Source organism: Sarcophilus harrisii, chromosome 5 (assembly GCF_902635505.1).
Source record: "Sarcophilus harrisii chromosome 5, mSarHar1.11, whole genome shotgun sequence".
Lineage (NCBI taxonomy): Eukaryota > Metazoa > Chordata > Mammalia > Dasyuromorphia > Dasyuridae > Sarcophilus > Sarcophilus harrisii.
Window position 1 is genome coordinate 201,254,644 of NC_045430.1, and position 23,380 is coordinate 201,278,023.

At 32.8% G+C, this 23,380-nt stretch overlaps 1 protein-coding gene across 1 annotated transcript in view; it reads right to left on the minus strand.

Annotated features, from left to right (window-relative positions):
• The window catches only part of RHEB (Ras homolog, mTORC1 binding), a 55,872-nt gene that overhangs the window by 13,656 nt on the left and 18,836 nt on the right, over positions 1-23,380 (minus strand). Inside the window, exons 2-3 of the mRNA XM_031939456.1 lie at positions 19,487-19,558; positions 6,105-6,172 (exon numbers count right to left, since the gene is read on the minus strand). Coding sequence (XP_031795316.1) covers positions 6,105-6,172; positions 19,487-19,558 — 140 coding nt within the window. The remainder of the gene's footprint in view (positions 1-6,104; positions 6,173-19,486; positions 19,559-23,380) is intronic.

Sequence of the window (23,380 nt, forward strand, 5' to 3'; positions counted from 1 at the left end):
TACTGTAAACTATCTTACAAAACTGGTTTTTGCTTACTTTTTACAATGAGTTGTTGACTTTTCCCCAGATTTCTGAGAGGAAGGAACAACAACAACAAAAAAAAGAATAAATTCTATAAGGAAAGAATTGGCAATTGTATAATAAAAAGAAAATCAGATTGAGGGGTTAGAAGACTATCATTTCTACTTTCTGCTCTGCTATCATGCTTTCATGCAGCTAGTTAGCATGATCTCAAATAAGTTACAACATTTGCTTTGGGGTTCCATTGTCCTGAATGGTGACTGCAGCACTCACTCTTTCAAAAACATCTCAGCCATGCTTTAATTCACTCTCTACTCCTGAGCCTTTTCCTCAATAACCTAACTAGCAGCCTTAAAGCCAAATTTCTTCAAGTTTTAGAACCGTGATCAAATCAACAGTACCACTATTCTTGGAAGAGGGGTATATTCTGTAACCCCACCTACCATCCCTAAACCAAAATATCCTTTCTGACTCTACTTCCAAAGTTTTCTATGCCTTGCCCTTCCCATTAGAATGTAGGCTCTTTGAGGCCAGAAATAGTATTTTTGTATTCTCAGTGCTTATTATAATTCTTGATATATACTGTTTACATATAGTCAATATACTAACAACCTATATAATATATACACATACAATTATTTTATCTTGGCAAAATATTAATGGAAAAAATATTAAGACACTAAGATTAGGGAAATCTAATGTTCTCCTTATCACACCCCAGTTCACCCTTGCTACATATGATAATTACTTCTGTTTCTGGTGTTTTCCTTTTTATTACTTGGTTTTTTTTTTAGAATTTAATCTGCAAATAACTATATTATGTTTTAAAGTTTTTTCTATATAAATTCAGTTTTCATTTTTATAAAAAAAATGTAGAAATTTGTGATAGAATTTTTTTGGAATACAAGTCTACACATCAATGTAATATCTGTGTTATAATCACTTATAAAATACTTTAAGGGCACCATTTCAAGAGTTTAGGATATAATTATTAAATTCCAGCTAGGTGCTGGAAAATCAAATATAAAAAATGAACTAGTTACAGCCAAGAAACTTGCATTTTACAACATATACAAGTAAGTAAACAAACACAAGGTAATTTGAGGACAGAAAGTACAGTAACAAATTAAGAGGATAAAAAATTCCCAGAGTTTGTAAAACCTAAATTATAAGGTTTGAAGGAAGACAAAGATTCTGAAATGGAGATGGAGAGATAGTATATTCCAAGTACAGGAAACTGCTCGTGCAAATGAATGAGGTTTGTGTTGAGGTCAGGAAAATTTTTAGTCCAATTTAGCTAGAATGAGAGTTTAAGAATAGAAAGAAAATGAGAAATAAGGCCAGAAAAATTAGGTGGAGAGCCTTAAGAGCCAGGCTATGGGACTTGAAAGATATTCACAGAGATGATTTGTTTTCCAGAAAGACACTGATAATCTATGAGGACAAAAATCAGAAAGAATATGAAAAACTTATTAAGTAGAGTGAAGGAAAAGCTTCAACAAACATTTTTTGCAAGTGTCACTATTTCTGGCATTGGGAAAACAAATATAAAAACTGAGTCAATCAGTTCCAATTGATCAGTAATGAACAGAACCAGCTACACCCAGAGAAAGAACACTGGAAAATGAGTGTGGACCACAACATAGCATTTATACTCTTTCTGTTATTGTTTGCTTGCATTTTTGTTTTTCTTCCCAGGTTATTTTTACCTTCTAAATCCAATTTTTCTTGTGTAGCAAGACAACTGTATAAATATGTACACATATATTGTATTTAATATATATTTGTACATATTTAACACGTATAGGACTACCTGCCATCTAGGGGAGGGGGTGAAGGGAAGGAGAGAAAAACTTGGAACAGAAGTTTTTCCAAGAGTCAATGTTGAAAAATTACCCATGCATATATTTCATCTATAAAAAGCTATTAAAAAAAAAAAAAAAAACTGAGTTGGTCCTTGCCTCACAGGAGAATAAGGATTTGAGAATTTATGCAGTTCAGAGGGACAAGCATTCCCTTGAGTAATGAGAACAAGTAGAAGGTAGTCAGTCACATCTAGAATTCTTGAAGGGGCATAGTTTGGCAGACACACATTGAAATAGATGAATGGGATGTTCAAGAGCTGATCAGCAGTAGCTGTGGGGACACTATTCTCAACTCATCATTCTTGCTTCTAATTAGCCCATTCTGCCCAGGATTTAAAGAGTCAAAGTAAAAAAGCAGCAGGCAAAAGGAAAGACTGAAAAGAGAACTAAGCTATGGCACAGGAGAAAAATAGTAGAAGGCCATCAGGTCCTCATATAGGCATCTCGGTGTAGATGATTCAGAATGAAGCTAATTAGCTCCACCCAATGAATTCCAATAAAAGTTCTGTTCTTCCCCTCCTAACTTTCTGTGTGTTTAAAAACAGACACTATATTATGCTTGCTTCTTTTATACATAACTTTCTTGTAACTTGATTTTTACTTCAAATGCAGAGTCAAACCTCTGTCTTTACTTTAAAGGTTGTCCAAATATGGGGATCAAAATTATTGAGATTGTATTATTAATTTTTTTTTCTGATAAACTCTATAAAATTGGAGTAGACTGGAACTCTGAGGGCCATTTCATTGCACCCAAGCTAAAAAAGCAAACGGTTGTAACAAGGTATAGCTGATTAACTTTCCAGAAATAAAGAGAAAAAAGGAAAGGCCTGAAGACTGAGCTCTGATCCTATTCAGTGGGAAGGACAGAGCAGAAAGGAGCCAATACTAGCTGACCAATTTCACCCTTCACAGCAAAACCCATACCCTACCAGTACTACCAAAAAGGTTTTCCCTGTCTTCTTATATGATAAATTAATAAACTGTAGTAGAAAACAAAATACAAATATATATAGTTCCAGTAACAAAGAAATCTCACTACATATTAAAGACTAAAATCCTTAAAATGTGACAAAAATCTTTTAATGCTTTTTTTTCCAGGGAAAAAGATTTATCTTCATTAGAGTCTTCTAAATTCTGTGTGTGTGTGTGTGTGTGTGTGTATGTATGTGTATTTCACCATGCTCTATGAACCAAAACTCTCGCTCACTAGAAAAACAGAGAAATGAGGTGATTTACTCAGCACGTGTCAATAGATACAGCAGTGTCTCTATTGGTCTGTATTCTAAAGAGATCATAAAAGAGGGAAAGGAACCTACCTGTACAATAATGTAGCAGCCTTTTTGTAGTATCAAGAAATTGGAAATGAGTGGATGCCCATCAGTTGGGAAATGGTTGATAAGTTATGCTATGTCAATGTAATGGATTATTATTGTTCTATAAAAAATGATCAGCAAGATGATTTCAGAAAGGCCTGGAGAGACTTACATGAATTGATGCTGAGTGAAGTGAACAGAACCAGGAGATCATCGAACAGGGCAACAACAAGATTATACAATGATCAATTTTTATGGACTTGGCTCTTTCCAACAATGAGGTGATTTAGGCCAATTCCAATAGATTTGTGATAGAGAGAGCCATCTGGATCCAGAGAGAGAACTATGGAAACTGATTGTACAACATAGTATTTTCACCATCTTTGTTGTTTGCCTGTTTTTTTCTTTCTTGTTTCTCCCCCCCCCCCCCATTTTGATCAGATTTTTCTTAAGCAGCATGATAAATGTAGAAATATTTAGAAGAACTGCACATATTTAACCTATATTAGATTGCTTGCTGTCTAAGGGAGAGAGAAAAGAGGAAGGAAGGAAGGAAAAAAAAATTGGAACACAAGGTTATCAGTACCCTGCTCTGATTAATCCCCTTACAGTTTTTAATTATATTGCCTTGCATGTTATTTCATGTTGTTCTGCAATTCATGTTTCTTTTGTTATTTTAAGGTGTTCCTTTTTCCTTTGAGAAGGATGATGATTATTATATAAGTGAATGAAGAAGTATTTATTAAGCATCTGTATCATATAGGAAACTGTGTTAGGTGCAAAGGATACAAGTACCAAAGTAAAATTGTTTCTGCCTTCAAAGATTCCAAAAGTAGAGACGAGAAATCTCATCAGGACACAGAAACCAAAGAAAGGAATTTTTGGCTGGGGAATGGGAAAAAGGAAAAGGGAGAGTCATAGATGGGAATGGTGAGTGGAAACACTGACTTGCTCCAATTTGTACTGATTTGATAACTATTTTTATAACAAGAGGTGGCAAGAAGCAGAATGGGAGAGTGCCATGTACATATCAGGCATGGCAGATAAAAGTCTACAATAGAACGGGAAGCACAGTGAGAAGCTGCTATGGAAATAGGTAACTGTACTTGTGTAATGACACTACATTTACTAAATACTAGGTTGTGTATACAGTAGACATTTACTAAGGCTTTGATGAGTGAATGTTAAATGTAAAGAGTTAAGTATCAATCACAATTACAAAATGCTAATATAAAGCAAAAGTATAGATAAATTCCCTTTGTGATTCAACTTGGTATTCTTGAAGAGTATTCAGTATTTTTAGAGTAGGTTTGTCAGATCTTATAAAGGTCATATAATTTAAAGAAGATCTGTTTTCCAAGAAGGCTATTCATAGGAATTCTTTAAAATTACCACTAATTGGCAGTAAAACTAGTTATAGTACAAGAGATTTTCTGGGAAGGCAGAGGATTGGTAGAATGGAGAAAAGGAGAGTTTGGATAAGGACTAATTGATACCTATGTGTCTTCCACATTATGGAAGGCCTAACTGCTAGGGCAAAGGACACCAAGACATTAATTTTTTAAAAATACAGTTCAAATTAATACAAAATTAAAAACAAATTTTCCCATTGGTTCAGTGGAAAGAACACCAACTCGAGTCACAGGCTCCAAGTTCAAATCTTGCCTCTAACAGTTACTACCTGTGGGGACTTTAGAGAAGCCACAACCTTTGTGGGCTCCAGTTTCTTCATTCATAAAACTGAGAATTTGAATCTAAACGATATTGATTCTATGCCCTGGCCTAGTTATAGCACAAAGAAAGTAGGTATGAACTGGAAGGAAGTTTTTAAATTTAGCTACTCATAAATGGACTAGAAAGTGGAAACCGCATAATATTAAATTTACAAAATATTACTACTACTACTACTACTACTACACATACACAGAGACCTTTTAATAATCTTAATAATACTAATTAAGACAGACAAATCTATTTCCCATCTCTCCCCCTCTCCCTAAAAAAAACAACCCTTAAGAAGAATGAATATACCAAGTTGGATTAAAATAATTTTAAAGTACATGATATTTGAGAGGTTTTTTTTTTTCCTGTCTTTTTATTTTACTGGCCTCAAAGGATAGATTGCAAATAAAATTTGACTTCAGAGTATTCTCATACAATTTAAGTCACTATTCCTGTATTACATTTTCATTGGAAGCAGTAAACAAGTAGAATTTTTTTCACTATTAACAAAAGGAGTACTTTTAAAGTAAACAATTAGCAAGGAAAATTCTTTAACGACATTCAGAGTCAGAATATCATAGTGAACATAATCTTTTCTGAAACTATGAATATTAAATTAAATGAACAATTACATGCATATATCAATGAAGAAGCCATATGAACTGTATGATTAGGACAATTAGGATCTATTAGCATATATTCCAACTTCTTAAATTGTATGTCTTGACTCCATATGGAATTTCCTAACTCAAAGAGGGGGGGTCACAAAATTGTGATGTATTATCAATAAATATTTGGTTTGTATGTATTTTTTAAACCCAAATTTCTTGAGCAAAAAGGAATCACAAGTGGAAAAAGTTTAAGGAAAAAAAAAACTTCAGAAGATCATCCTTTACAATCATTTTAATAAAACTAGCTGATTTTAGGCAGATATTGAGACTATCTCAAAGTTTAGAGAGTAATATATGGACAGAACAGATTCTGAAAGGCACAAAAAAATCCCTACTTTGGAAAATTAACCATACTTTCTTTAAAATTTAAGTATGATGTTTACACTGTACAATTAATATGTTCAGCACAAACAACTTCCAAATTCTTGAGTGGAAAACAAGCAAAGCTAGTGTGTCAAAATGGACAAATCTACTATGTAGATAGATCTTTAACCCATTAGAGATTACTTACTTGACCAGCTGTATCTACCAGCTGAAGATGATATTCTTGTCCATTTACTGTGATCAATTTTGTAAATGCTACAAAAAAACCAAAAGGAATTATATATTAATCTACAGTTAAAAAACAAGAAACTTTCCACCCAGAACACTTACTTTATTAAGAATTCATAACAGTGATGAAGTACCTAAAAGAGCTCAACACAAAAGAAAATCATTCTTCCCCCCAGTTTTCATCATTTAATATTCACTATGAAGACATTTTTACACAAGTCACAAATGAACTCAAAAACTCTTTTTTTTTTTTTTTAAATGTTTGCAAATTATGGGTCACTCTATAACCCATGAAAGTAGTTACTTATGAGCTTTCTTTTCATATAAAATTTTAAAAATCTGATTTTAATTCAAAAGGCTAACAACTCTTCATTAATATCAAGTATGCTTTCTAAGCACATAGTCCTATGTTAATTGAAGTGCTAAAAATATTCAGTACAAAGGATTAGACATTTTCATTCTAAAACTGCAAAAGATTAAAATTGTGAGTTAGGGCAATCGTTTCCACTGAACTTCAGGGCACCAAGCATACTGTTTTTGATCAAGGTTAAAAAAAAAAACAAACCTCAGAATAGTAGAATAACTATACATGTTTTTAAAATTAATAATTCCTTAGAATTCTTAACATCTGAACTTTTTTTGCATTTATTAAATATTTAAAATTCCACTATCATATTGGGAATGCATAGGGGCTAAGTGCTAGATATGTAATACTTGTTCTACTATAATTAATCTATTATCCTATAGCTTCACTTTGATTTTCAAATAAAAGATGATGTAAAAATCAGTTCAAAGAGAGGTTAAAATTTTAGATTATCAAAGCTTCAGGACAAAAACAGAAAAGAATTATTTTAGAAATGACAACCAACAGTTCAAAGTAAGGTTATTAAGCTGAGAAGGGAAATATGAGTTGTTTTAAGAGTTGCTTCATTTTGTTAGCAAATGACAACTTTCTTCCAATTCCCCACAAGCAAACTAAAAGATCCAGTTTCTAAAATAAGGGTGGAAAAGGGGAGAATTAAGACATGTGAGGAAGAGGGGTTATTTCCTTTACTAAGTTTATTTTTCACTTGTTAATATTTCATTAGAAAAGGACAAGAACTCAGTAGGTGCTTAACTATTATACTCAAAATCTCATTATGTCTAAGCAATCTGCATTTTGCACAGAATGTCTTCTAATGCTTAAACAACACACTAGCTTTCACAATTAAAAGGTAACATAGGAAAAAAGTTGGACAATAAACTAGTATTCACCAAGTAATTTAATGAAGACAGATACAAATAAAAAGGATAATCACATTTCAACATTATTTGTATGTCTGAACAAATAATTTTTGAAATGAATAAAGAATGATAATATGAAGGCATATTATCAAATAATTAAGAAAAATGGAGAGTACCAAAAATGTTATGAACTGATATATTCAATATACCCTATAGGAATTCAATAAATGCTAGTGAGGATGACTAATTGGAAGTTATTCTCATAGCCTTTATTCTTCAGAACTAAGTTATTACTGTACCTTTTACTTTAAAAATGGCAGTGTGCAATGAAAACATTTACTTAGTGTTTATCACAGGCAAGTATTATGCTAGATACAAGGAAACAAGTCAAAATGAACACAGTCCCTGCTCTCAAGGAGTTTGGGGTTTATTGAGAGGTAGGAGGAAAAGAGGAATAGGGGAGAAAATGTAGACAAATAAATGAATACAAGGTAATATGAGGGGAGGACACTAATAGGATTGAGGTGGGCAGAGAAAGAAGGACTACAAAAAGAAAGTCAGGATCTTGATATCTAAGCTAAATGTTAAAGGAATCTAGACAATCTAAGAGGCTAAAGTGAAAAAAGACATGAAATGAAAATAGAAATGGCCTTACTCCTTATCTAAAGCCTTTTACCTTCTCAAGGATTCCCCACACAGAGGGAAGGTTGTGTGAAAGTTTGGAAGCTGAAGATGGAATGCCAATTTGGCTGAACAGAGAGAGTTCATTAAGGGAAGGAAAATTAAATAAGTTTGAAAAGAAGCTAGATTATGGACTGCTTTAAATAACAGGTTGGAGTTCCTATTTTATTAGAGAATAAAGTGGAATTATAAATTCATTACATATTAAGTTGTTCTTTAATTTGAAGTCTTGTTTTATTTGCCACTTTGCATTCCAATGTAGTTTTAACAATATACACAAGTTTTTAAACTCACAAGGGCCTAGCCAACAAACAGTAAAATTCAGTTAATCAGAACCTAATAGAAGCTCTTAGTCTAATATCATACACCTATATCTGCATGTAAAACTTTAAAACTGATTTTCGTAACATTCAATTAACCATAAACTTATTTTATTTTCCCCTCAAGTTTTGAGTTCCAAAGTCTCTCTCTCCTTTCTCCTCCCTGAGATGGCTAAGTAATTGGATATAGTTTATACATACTTATGCACTTATGTAAAACATTTCCATATTAGTCATTTTGTACAACTGGATTCAAATCAAAGAAAAAAATGAAAAATAAAAAATAGTATGCTTTAGTCTGTATTCAAACAGTATCAGTTCTTTCTCTAGAGGCAGACAGCATGCTTCAACATGAGTCCTTTGGAATTGTCTTGGATCATTGTATTGCTGAATAATTCACAGTTCTTCAAACAATTTTGATATTACTGTATATGTCCTGGTTTTGTTCACTTCATTATGGATCGGTTCATATAAGTCCTTCCAGGTTTTTCCACATCATCCTTGTATGTCATTTATTATAGCACAATAATAATAATCCATTACAATCATATAGCACAGGGTATTTAGCCATTCCCCAATTGATGGGTATCCCTTCAATTATCAGTTCTCAGCCACAAGTATTTGAACAACTCTTGTATTTTTTTTTTTTTTTTTGTGAGAGGGATTGGGGAATGTCTGGGATATAGACTTAGCAGGATATTGCTGGAACTAAGGGTATGCATTTTTATAACTCTTTGGGCACAGTTCTAAAGTATTCTCCAGAACAGATGAATCAGTTCATAACTCGACTAACAATGCATTCCTGCCTTAGTTTTCCCACATCTCCTGCAACATTCAATGTTTTTATTTCTTGTTGTATTAGACACTCTGATAGGCATAAGATGGTATTCTCAGAGTTGTTTTTAATTTATATTTCTCTGATCAATGGTGATTAAGAGAATTTTATTCATATTTATTAACCATTTATCAATTGGGGAATGAGTTATGTTTAAAAAATGTCTCTATATATTTGAGAACTAAGGCCTTTATCAGACATTTATTGTAAATTTGGTTGCATTAGTTTTGTTTGTGCAAAAACTTTAATTTTACATAATGAATCATCTATTTTATAATGCTTTTTTATATCTTCTTTGGTCCTAAATTCTTGCCTTATCCATTATCTGACAAATAAACTGTTCCATACTCTCTTGATTTGCTTATGGTATCACCATTTATGTGTAAAAATCATGTACCCATTCTGACCTTATTTTAATATATGAGGCAAATATATTTGCCTATACCCAGTTTCTGCCATACTGTTTTCCAGTGTTCCCAGCAATTTTTGTCAATGATGAGTTTTTGTTCCAAAAGCTTAGACTTTGGATTTTTCCATATACTGGATTACTATGGTCATTTACTATGATGTAATTTGTACTTAATCTATTCCATTGATCCACCATTCTATTTCTTAGCTAGCATCAGATTGTTTAGAGAATTACTGCTTTACAGTTACCAAAACTATTTGGTATTGGCTAAGGAATAGATTAGTTGATCAGTGGAATAGATTAGGTTCAAGGGATAAAACAGTCAACAAATATAGCAACCTAGTCTTTGACAAACCCAAGATCCCAGCTTTTGGGATAAGAACTTACTGTTTGATAAAATTGCTGGGAAAATTGGAAACTAATATGGCAGAAACTAGGCACTGATCCATACTTAACACCGTACACCAAGATAAGGTCAAAATGGGTTCATGACCCAGGCATAAAGAATGAAATTATTAATAAATTAGAGGAACACAGGATAGTTTACCTCTCAGACCTGTGGAAGGGGAAGGTCTTTATGACCAAAGAAGAACTAGAGATCATTACTGATCACAAAATAGAAAATTTCGATTATACCAAACTGAAAAGTTTTTGTACAAACAAAACTAATGCAGACAAGAAGGGAAGCAATCAACTGGGAAAATATTTTTACAGTCAAAGGTTCTGATAAAGGCCTCATTTCCAAAATATATAGAGAATTAACTCTAATTTATAAAAAATCAAGCCATTCTCCAATTGAAAAATGGTCAAAGGATATGAACAGACAATTCTCGGATGAAGAAATTGAAACTATTTCTAGTCGTATGAAAAGATGCTCCAAGTCATTATTAATCAGAGAAATGCAAATTAAGACAACTCTAAGATACCACTACACACCTGTCAGATTGGCTAAGATGACAGGAAAAAATAATGATGATTGTTGGAGGGGATGCAGGAAAACTGGGACATTGATGCATTGTTGGTGGAGTTGTGAACGAATCCAAATATTTTGGAGAGTAGTTTGGAACTATGCTCAAAAAGTTATCAAACTGTGCGCATACCCTTTGATCCAGCAGTGTTACTACTGGGATTATATCCCAAAGAGATCATAAAGAAGGGAAAGGGACCTGTATGTGCACGAATGTTTGTGGCAGCCCTTTTTGTAGTGGCTAAAAACTGGAAACTGAATGGATGTCCATCAGTTGAAGAATGGCTGAATAAATTGTGGTATATGAATATTATGGAATATTACTGTTCTGTAAGAAATGACCAACAGGATGATTTCAGAAAGGCCTGGAGAGACTTACACGAACTGATGCTGAGTGAAATGAGCAGGACCAGGAGATCATGATATACTTCAACAACAATACTATATGATGACCAGTTCTGATGGACCAGGCCATCCTCAGCATCGAGATCAACCAAATCATTTCCAATGGAGCAGTAATGAACTGAACCAGCTATGCCCAGAAAAAGAACTCTGGGAGATGACTAAAAACCATTACATTGAATTCCCAATCCCTATATTTATGCACACCTGCATTTTTGATTTCCTTCACAAGCTAATTGTACAATATTTCAGAGTCTGATTCTTTTGTACAGCAAAATAACGTTTTGGTCATGTATACTTATTGTATATCTAATTTATATTTAATATATTTAACATCTACTGGTCATCCTGCCATCTAGGGGAGGGTGGGGGTAAGAGGTAAAAAATTGGAACAAGAGGTTTGGCAATTGTTAATGCTGTAAAGTTACCCATGCATATATCCTGTAAATAAAAGGCTATTAAATAAAAAAAAAAAAATTAAAAAAAAAAAAGAGAATTACTGCTTTAGAATACACTTTAACATCTGGTAGGCTAGACCACCATCTTTCACATTTTTTCCCACTGATTCCCTTGATAAAATAAGAATTTTTGTTCTTCTAAATGAATTTTGCTATTTTTTCTAGCTCTATAAAATAATTATTAATTTGGTATGGGATTGAATAAATAGATCAATTTAGATAGAATTCTCATTTTTATTATAGTGGCTCAGTCTATCCATGGGCTATTAACTGTTTTCCAATTATTTACATCTGACTTTACTTGTGTGAAAAGTGTTTTATTAGAGTTATGTTCACAGAGTTCCTGGATTTGTCCCAGCAGGTAAGACTCCAAGTCTCTTATACTGTCTTCAATTATTTTAAATGGAATTTCTCTATCTCTTGCTGCTGGACTTTGTTGAGAATATACAGAAATGCTAATGATTATGTGGATTCTTTTTGTGTCCTGCAACTTTGATAAAGTTGTTAATAATAATTTAAGTGGTTTTTTGGTTGATTCTCTAGGACATTCTATGTATAACATTTTATACATTTGCAAAGTATGAGTTTTGTTTCTTCATTGTTTATTCTAATTCCTTTAATTTCTCTTTCTTCTGTAGCTACAGCTAACATTTCTCGTACAATATTAAATTATTATCTAATAATGGGCATCCTTGCTTTACCTCTGGGGAACTTTCTTTTAAGCACTCTAGTAGATAAGAGTTTACATATAAAATAATGAAGCTAGAAATAAAATTAGAATTTTTTTTAAAAATGTAGCTTAGTTGGGATTCATACCTCTAACAAAAGCATGATATTTAATAGCAAGAAGGGAAAAAACAAAACAAAACAAACAAAAAAACCCCAGGCAGCTAGATGTCACAGTGGATAGCGCACCAGCCTTAGAATCAAAAAGATCTGAGTTCAAATTTAACTTTACTTCCTAGCTGTGTGACCCTGGCAAGTTACTTAACCCCAAATGCCACACCCATAACTACACCCACAGAAACCCCAATAAATATCTATGAATTACCCTATGCCTAATATTATACTATGTACTATGAAGTATATAGTCTAAGGGCACAAAACCCTGATCTCAAAAAGCAATATAGGTTCAGAGATTGTGGTCCTGCACAAAGCAATCCCTGCCTCATCTTTCTCATGTTTAAAATGGGAATCAAAATAGTATACTCTCCCTACCTAAGGCTGTCATAAAAATAAAAAGAAGTAATGTTTGCAAAGTGTTAACAAACTGCCATTTTACTTGTTATTATCATTATTACTATGAAATATTACAAACAGTTAATTAGCAGAGCGGTAGAGATAAGACCATAATTTCTAAAAAATTAAAGAAAGTTTAGTGTCGGTTCACCTCCAACTAACAAAAAGAACCCTTAAGTTATGCCATAATACCTTAAAGTATTTTAAAGTATTTTTAAATATACTTAACAACCAACTAAAGCCCAAAAGCTAGCAGTGTCCCAATCTAATGAATTGATTTGACTAAAATACCCTAAGCTTTCAACACTTCAAGGAAATGTGTCAAATCACCAAACAAGAGCAAAACTATCTTTGATAGCAGGATGGTATACACATACAGAATGAGAAAGTTTCAATGACAGACATGGTTCATTAACATATAAGGCTAATTTATAACCCACAGCCAACATTGAAAATGAACTCAACAGGAAAAGGTGAACACAGTATCAATTTAAAGGCTCTTTACATTTTTTTTAGCAGATAGAATCATTCTCAATCTCTATAGCATCTTTTCCCATAGAGAACTTTGCAGTATTTCCACAAAGGATAAGGGATGAATATGGATCCTTAAGGTTATACCAGTGATTTTAAGCCCCAAGATGCCTCAGTTCTCTCCCAGGTCATACCTCTTGCACTAGTCACTCTTTCTCCTCATTTCCTCATCTCATTCCCTTGGTGAAGTGGTTCGATTATACAACCATCCTTTTCTCTAGAGTCCTTGATCCCCCTATCATGTCACTAATTGCACCCTGCCAAGCCTTGGCCTTTTATCATTCTCACCATCTGCTGCCTTAGACCCCACACAACATGCTGAATGCAGGTGGAGAAAATGATGTAACCATTCTAATCTAGATCCATTACAAATTATGTTACATAACCTCAACTGGGCCCTTACTTACTATTACTAAGAAACACTACTATATATTTCCTTAATTTTGCAGTGGTTCTTCCAAACCTTTACAACTCTCCTCAAACTTCTCATGGCTCCTCCTCTGCCCTATCTTGTCAGCTGAGAACCTTATTTCATATTTTGCAAGGATAAAAAAGAGGTCATTTGAAGTGAACTTGTTACCTTCTCTCTCTTCCTGCTGTCACATTTTCATATGCCTTTTTTTAAACCATAGTTTATAAAAAAGGAACAAAATAATCTTGAGACAATATTCAAAAGTCAGGTCAAATATTTAAAGGGCTGTTGCAATATTTCAGTGATGGAAATATACATTATACAACCTAAAATAGAAAACAATACGCTCTTGATATTTTTTTTGCAAATAAATGGTAGAATTTCTCCTTCATAAAACAGAAACATGGAATTTCCCATGTCATGAAGTAACATTCCTATGTACTTCAGCAACAAGATGAAAGGCAAAATTTAATAACTTATGAGTAACTTCTTGCTGACATCAAAGTAGATTTTCAGTTTTGAATCCCAAATTCAAATCTATTCAAATAAGTCCTTAAATTTAGATGCCTTGTTCATCTGGTCTACAGTGATAAACTATCTCAAGTAAATGAAGAGCCAAACTACGAATGTCATAGATAAAACCCCCTAATCTTTTGAGAGCTAGCTCATACGATCTCTCTACCCTTCACCCCTCCTCCCCAGCTTTTCTGTAAGCATTCATTCCACTTAACTTTAGCTGAAATCCGACTTTTCCTTTATTACTAATATCTTCTTAAACCCTGACAACTGAAGCTTCTTCTTCCACCCCCATTTAGTAAGTAGCACTGTACCTTGGACCTTATCATCATGTAGAATAGTTCCACCTTCAAGATCTAGGATTGCCTTCTCTGACCTCATTGTCTTTACTTTCCAACTCTCCCACTTCATTCCTATCAAACCCACTTTTGACCCTCCTCCTGACCTTCAAAGTTCCAAACTCCTACCTATTCTCCCACTCCATAATTCTCCTTTTAATTTCCTAAGCCCTCTTACCCAGCCTAGACCAGATCAATCACTGCAAATGTTTTCATTAGCAGCCCAAGAGTCTATCCCCTGCCTTGCCAATCACCAACCCTGAAAAAAAAAAAAAAATCCTACTATTAATTTGCTCTCTTCAAATTCTTATGTATGATTAAAGTAAAGCTGTACTGATGAAGTTCACTTCTAATTCATGTAAACCTCAGCTGGGTCTTCATGGCTAGTAGGCAATTTCTTTATTCATTTCACTGGCATCCTACTGGATTTTTCACATTCCTTTTCTGTTTTCTTCAAATCCCGAACCGTATTCTTACTCCTCCTTGCACTCAAAAGGTAAACAGAATGGATTCTTTCTTACTGAGAACAGGGTTCACCAAGTGCAAAATTCAAGTTCCCTCCCTTTACTCCTCAAAACTTTTTACCCATTCCTGCCTTTTCTCTTGACTCAGAGGAAGCAGTTTTTTGGAATTAACTTTGTCTCCCGAAGGATATCACTTAATCCTTCTATTTAAATATTAAACATGCTTAATATTTAAATATTTATAATATTATTCTCTCAATACCTACCTTCAAAACACAAGATTTTTTCTAAAACTATAATCTTGTAGAAGATGTCCCCCCAAAATCCCTGAATCTCAGAGTTTTCAAGATGGAAAGGACATTTTTAGTTCAATTCTTATATAAATATACTTTAAAATTTCCTTTTTGAATCAATTGAAAATATTAAGAAATACTTAATTTCTTTAATTTAAAGTTCGTTCCAGACTTTTCACTTTTAGGAAAATGTATAAAAGGTCACTAAACAAAGGCTAAGATTCTAGTACTAGGAATCAAAAGTGAACCCAATTCAATTATTTTTTTGGTTACAATGATAGCCTTTTGAACCAAACAGACGGGACTAAATGATCCACTGTGAAATAGTACCCTCTTCTCAAGCCAGAAAGGATTAAAACTGATATCAGAAAAGCAAGCCCTTTCCATTTTTGATGGGAATATGATCAAGAAAGGAATGAGTTTTTAAGTGACATTATTTTCGAAAGTAAAATGCTAATCCCAAATTAGATTTTAATACATTGTAACCTTTTTACTACTATTCAATATTCTGTTACCTCAAATTGTCTTGAGATAGAGTAATGTCTTGACTTGTGGGAGAACTGTATCAGTTTAGACATTTCTCTAAGGTACGTATACTTATTAAATTAATAAAAGCTTTCCCCCAGATCTAAAACAAAGTTAATTTATTTTTTTATTTAAAAAAGATCCTTCATTTTATAGATGAGTAATGCAGATAGAACCAAGTGCCTTGATCAAGGTTAAGGGCTAGTTAGCAGCAAATTAACATGAGAATATAGGTTGTGACTCTCAAATATTTTCTCCACTGTCCCATACTGAGGTCCTTTAATGCTACAAGAATAAGAACAATGGTTGCTTTCACTTTCTCATCAATCTATTCTAAAATAAAGCCTTTGCAATTTGCTATCAGTTCCCATTTCTCTTGTTTCCTTAAAAGTGTCAACAACGTTCTTAATTACTTAAGGATCTTTTCAAAACATTCTAATACAATGTTGTCAGGTTAATCTTCCTCCAGTATAACTGTCATTTCAGTACTTCAAAATAACAATTACAAAATACAGTGTAAATTAACAACAAAAAATGCTTATTGTTCACCTACAGGTCAATAAAGTCAAAACATTCTACAATCTGGTCATATTTTAAGATTAATTTCCAACCAATTTATTAACCTAACTAGTACCTTTCAAAAAAAAAAAAGACAGATTAAACGATGCACTATACCCCAAGTTGAAATAATACCATTTCTGGGTTAAGTGTTTAATCTAAAAACATTTTCCCTTCTGATATCTATAAATTTGGTGACAAATGCCTCCTCTGCCAAACTTGATAGTTACATATTCTTACTAGAGCCAAGGTATCTGCAAGTTCCCCAACTAGAAATTAAATTTGTAAGGGAAGAGTTTATGACCAAACAAAAGACACAGAGTATTATGAAAGAATGCATAATTTTGGTTATATTAAATTATAAAGTTTTTTGGACAAACAAAACTAATGCAACTATGATTAGAAGGAAAGCAGAAAGCTGGGAAACAATTTTTATAGCAATGTCTCTGATAAAAGCCTCATTTCTCAAATATACAGAATCAAGTGATACCGGAGGTACCTGCCAGTGACTGCTGGAGGTTTAACTCAGACCTGTAGTATGTGAGAGGATGATGATAATAAGTCTCTCATCAGTCTCCTGGCTTGGTCCCTTTAATCACCCTGACTAAAAAAGTCTTATCAGGTCTCTTCTCCCTTTCCTTCCCTGCGGGTTACTGAAAGAACTCTGGGAGGATCCTACTCACGAACAGCTCTTAAGTACTGCTGCTTCTTTCTTGTGCTTCTTATGCCCCACATTGGGCGGCAAAATGTAGTGTCCGGACTAGCTTTTTGGAGGATCTCTGGACGAGCATTAGTCTTAGGTGGAGGAGTGATGAAGGCAGGAGAGCCATCACAAGGATGGTCAAAGATGGAGTCTGAAGTCTGGATTCAAGCTCACACATATCCAAGTCTGCTTATTTCAAGCCCTCTCAGCCCTTCTATACCTTAGTACAATTACATCACTATAGCACACTAAGCATGTGTCAACTGTAGAACCATTACAATTCCCCATATAATAAATGGTCAAAGGATATGAACAGGCAGTTTTCAGATGAAATCAAAGACATCTATAGTCATGAGAAAAAATGCTCTAAGTGACTACTGATTAGAAAAATGCAAATTACAACAATTCTGAGGTACCATCTCACACCTATCATATCGACTAATGTAACAGAAAAGGAAAATGATAAATGTTAGAGAGGATGTGGGAAAATTGAGATAATAATGCACTACTGGTGAAGTTGTGAACTCATCCAACCATTCTGGAGAGAAATCAAACTGCATACCTTTGATCCAGCAATATCACTGCTAAGTCTATATTCCAAAAAGATGGTTTAAAAAAAAAAAAAAAAGAGGAAAGACCTGTATATACTAAGTGAAGTAAGAAACACCGGGAGAACATTGTAATCAGTAATAGCTACATTGTGGATGTTCAACTATGAACACTATAGCAATACAATTAATTATCCAAGACAATTCTAAGGGCTCATGATAGAAAATGCTATCTATATCCAAAGAAAAAACTGATGGAGTCTGAATGCAGATCAAAGCATACTATTTTTTCTTTGTGTGTGTGGTTTTCTTTTAGTCAGTTTCTTCTTTCACAACATGATTAATATGGATATGTTTTACGTGATTGCAGATATATAAATTACATCAGACTGCTTACCATCTTAGGAAAGGGGATAAGAAGATTTGGAATTCAAAATTTTTTAAAAAAAAAATTAATTTTCTTTACAAATAATTGGAAAAAATACTATTTTAAAGATAATAAAATTACTTGAGACATGGACTTAACAAACTTTGTACCCTAACCCACCTTCTATACCACCAAGTAGAGTATTTATAGAACAAAAAATGATGTTGACTTGTAGACTGGAATATAAAAGGTTAGTCACATTCACCTTAAGAGTTAAAAATATGTCTGAATTCAAGTCTGTTTTTAATTTGCTGTTTTAATATCATGGTCTCTCTTAAATGATGATATCCTTTGATTGACAATGGGAAACTGAACTAATGGCCACCAAATTTCTCACTGAAAGGCCCATCTTTTAAACTCCAAATTAACTGCTATTGTAATAGATCTGAGACAGAATATTTCAGTCACTTAAGAACTGATTGTAAAGATTAACCAAAGGGCAATAAAAAAGGTGTATATAGGCATAAAAAGGCCATAATAGTAATACTATTCTTTGACTTTAAGCACCTATCATAAGCTTTAGATCACATCAACTCCTACATTAAATTCAAGTGCTGGAATTCTGTTACAGTAAGATGATCACAGATTATAGACTTGGAATTACAAGAATCCTTAGTGTTTATTTACTCTAACCCCTTCAGTGTCCAGATGAAAAAATTGAGTCCAAGAGAAGTTAAAGTGATTGGCCTAATATCACACAAATTTTAAGAAGAGCCAAGCCTCCAACAGAGGTTCTCAAATTTGAATTTCAGTTGTCTACTGTACCACAATGTCGTAGTAGAATATTTGAATTCCTTTTGAAATCCCTGATCCTCTTTGTTAAAGAGTAAAGGAAGTCTGTATGGAGGGTCTGCTATGACAAAACAAGACTTATCAATAATTTTTCAAAAATTAACAAGAAAAAATTAGAGACATGGGAAATTTTAGATTACAAGTGTAATGTAACACTGTTAACATTGTCAACTAAAAATAGCAAATATAATCGTAGATTGAATTCACAGAAATATAGTGTTTACAGCAAAGAATATAGACAGAATGGTCATGAGAGTCAAAATCATGTGATGTGAAGGCCAGTTCAGAAAACTGGAAGATATTTAGCTTAGAGAAGATATTCTGGGTATAGAGAACATGGTTTCTTCCTTCACATATTTTAAGAATTATAATGAAATTAGATTTACTCTATTTTGCCCAATAAGGTGAAACCATAAACAATGGGTTGGTATTACTGCTAAGTAAGAAGTTTGTTATTTCTAAAGAGAGAATCCTCCAATTTAATATAATGGAAAAATTAAGAGAATGGCTTTAGGAACTTATGAATTCCCTGTCACTGAAGACTGTATCTTATTTCAAATATTAAGGGTTTCATGCTCATGTTAAGATGGTCACACCTAGTCAATTAAGATTCTAAGATTCTAGAAAACAATGTCTTTTCATAGTTATATACAAAAGAAAAAACTTCTCATTTTATAAATACTTACAAATACTACTTACTGTTTTCTATGGTTGGATCATAAGAGTCAACAAATTGGCCTTCAACAAACTGAATTGTCAATGAGGATTTCCCTATAAAAGAAAATAGTTCATTATTTTTAAAATGCTGTAAGCTATATTTCACTATTTTTCAATTAATTTACCATTAGGTATTAATAAAAAAAATTATGCTGCTGATGATGTAAAAATATCAGCTTATGAAGATAAGCTAATCAGAAGATTCTGTTATAGTTTACTAAATAACTCCATGCAAATAAATTATAACATAAATAATTACATTCTTACTTTTTGGTACTAAGGTTAAAAACAAACAGAAACAAACTTTAAAAAAATATATCAGTTACATAACTTGGATGAAGTTGAAGAATTTTATCTGACAAATACTTCAAATACTTTATATGAAATGTAAACCAGCTTTTTAGATCTGAATAACAATGTGAGAAGCATGTCTAAAATTGTGTACGTCATTACTTATTTAATTTACTAGTATCTTGTAATTTTAAATTCTTTCAAATTAAATCCTATTCCATATTTTCACTGGAAATTTTAGCTATAAATTGTGCCATTTCCTTTATGATTAAGCTTACATGGACAATACTTGAAAGCCAAATTTAACTAAACATTTTTAGTTCCTGTAAGAATCCCAACATTAAGTGTTGAAGATGAACAGAAATAGAACTTCTTACATGTTTTCAAAACACATTTATAAAAGTGAAATTTCCTCTTATGGTTACAATTTGAGTTCCTCTTATGGTTACAATTTAAGTTCTCTATTAAAAGGTTTACATTTTAGAACTTAATAAGTGTAAGAAAATAGTTCAGTTTTATCTTTGTGATGGAAATATTTTGGTCAATTACATGAAATTTGGAAATTAAAATATGGTGAAACTCAAAAGTGTCTCAATATCTTACAGAATTAAGCACCACTCAACAAGCATTTATTAAGGGACTTATTATGTGCTGGAGTGGGGTAAACAAAAGGGAAACAGTTCCTACCCTCAAGAAGTTTATATTCCATATGAGGAGACACGTGTGTGTATGTGTCAGATGAGGGACTGAAATAAGAGTAGCTATGCGATTAAAGACAAGTGAATGAAAAAAATGCTATAGAAAGAGAAACAATAGAATTCAACAAGTTACTGGTTTATAGGAGGGTGAGAGGAAGACTCCAAGATGACACCAAAGACAGGAACAAGGTGACAAAAGTGTACTCTCTCCCCATAAAAATAATAAATTAATAATAAAAATTATAAACTTCTCTCAGCATAAATCAACAAACTAGCATTTATTAAACATCTAGATGTGCCAGGCACTGCAATCACAAATATAAAGGTGAAACAGTTCTACCCTAGTAGAGAAGATAAAGGGACCATCACAAAATTTATAGTCATTAGGACCCAGTCCAAATATCAGTGGCGTCAAGAAAATCTTTCTGAAGAAGATGGCACTTGAAAGAATATGGTACCTGAGCTGAGCCTTGCAGGAAAGGAGACTGTAGAAGATGTAATTTCAGTATAAGGGACAACAAATAAGGCAGTTTTGGAAAAATACATAGAGCATAAGAGCCAAGTTAAACAATTAGTTTTTTCACTGGACTAAAACATCCTAATTACTTAATTAGGCCCTCAAATTATATTGAAATGGAGAAAATAGGTACAAAAATTATTGAACTTCATTAATCATATATAAGCAACAGAGAGAGAACAAAGCTCTTATAATTTAAAAATTGCAAATGGATTAAGTTATAATATCTGCAGAAAAAACATTAAGGCAAAACATAAGGGCTAGTTAGTTATCAAAGATCATTACAGTGTGAGCAAGCAATCAGTATTTCAGGATAAACTGACAGTGAGAGATTTAAAAAAAAATAATGGATTAATAGCTTTATTGAAAAATAGTATTGGTGAGACATTCAAGACTGCATGCTAAAAAGCTCAAGATATTCTAGTTGATCAATGTAGACATTGGTCAACTAGCATTTATTAAATGCACACTACATGTTCAAGACAGTTCATTGGTTAAATTAAGAAAATATCTTCCTTCTAACAGGAGGGAACTTAAGAACAGAGAAAGGGAAAAAGGGGAGCTACTTATGAGTTTAAAAGTGCAATTACCAAAAAAAGAATTTCCTCACAGAGTTCCTAAGAAATTTATAAGAAAATGGAATAAAAATATTGCTTAAGTTGAAAGAAGAGTTCCAGGATTTTCCTACTAGATTTTTTTTTTCATTTAGGGATTAAGACACCTGCTTCATGTCATACTCTTAAATTACTTTTCTTACTGTTTCTAGACTCCCACTCTACCTTAAGTGCAGCAGTCACTCATTCTCCATACCTATCAAGAACAAACTCCTGATGAATCTTAAAGCTCTCATAAGAACTGGCTCAAAGAGGGAATAATATACCCACTCAATTGGGTACAGAAATCTGCCTTACATTGCAGCAAAATAGGAGGGGAAAGGGTATGAGAAAGGGAAAGGATGATAAAAGAGAAGGTATATTGGGGAAGGAGGTAATAAGAAACAACACTTTTAAGGAGGGAAAGAGTAAAAGGAGAAAGAATAGAGCAAAAGGGGGATGATATAGTTATCAATAGTAATTGTAAAATAAATTCTGAATGGTATTTCTCTGATAAAAGCTTCATTTCTCAAACATATACAGAACTGAGTCAAATTTATAAAAAATAAGAGCTATTCCCTAATTGATAAATGATCAAAACATATGAAGAATTTTCAGATGATGTGATCAAAGCTATCTATATAGCTATATAAAAAACAATCACTATTGATTAGAGAATTGCAAATTAAAACAATTCTGAAGTACTACCTATACCTATTAGGTTGGCTAATAGACCAGAAAAAGAAAATAACAAATGTTGGAGAGGATACAGAGAAAATGAGACATTAATACATTGTTTGTAGAACTGTAAAGAGATTCAACCATTCTATAGAGCAATTTGGAATTATACCCATAGTATGTAAACCCTCTTAAAAATACTTAACTTAATAATAACTTAAAAATACCACTACCACACATGTATCCCAAAAGATATTTTTTAAAAAGAAAAAGAACTTATGTGTATAAAAATATTTATAGCAGCTCTTTGCTCAGGACAAATTGAGGGGTTGTCCCTCAACTGTGGAATAGCTAAACAAATTGTGGTATGTGATTAAGAAATGAACAGCTTTTCAACCTTGAGAAGATTCAAAGCAATTTCAGCAAAACTTATGATGGAAAGGACCATCTGCATCCAGAAAGAAAACTATAGAGAGTAATATGGATCAAAGCACAGTATTTTCACCTTTTTGTTGTTATTGTTTGCTTTTTTTCCTTTCCCCTTTTGATCTGATTTTTCTTGTGCAGCATGACATACATGGAAATGTTTAGAAGAATTGTACATGCTTAACCTATCTTACTGTCTATGGAAGAGGGTGGCAGTAAGTGAGGGAGAAAAATTTCAAATACAAGGTTTTGCAAAGGTGAATGTTGAAAACTATCTTTGCATGTATTTGGAAAAATAAAAATATTTTAAAAAATAATCAGCAGGATGCTCTTATATAGATTGAAGCATACTTTTAAAAACTGTGGACTTTTAAAAACAGTATTTGTTTAGTTTTGTGGGGAGGGAAATCGAGGTTTTCTTTTACAACATAACTTTTATGGAAATATTTTGCATGACTTCATGTGTCTTCTTAATGGGGGCTAAGGTGGAGAGAGAGAGAGAAAAGGACAGAATCTGAAGCTCAAAGTTTTAAAAACAAATGTTAAGAATTGTTTTACATGTAACTGGGGAAAAATAAAATATTAAAAATTTTTAAAAGAGCCAACTACTGTTCTAAGGAGCTTTGAAATGACAGGCAGACAGCTAACAAACATTTATTAAGTGCTTACTACA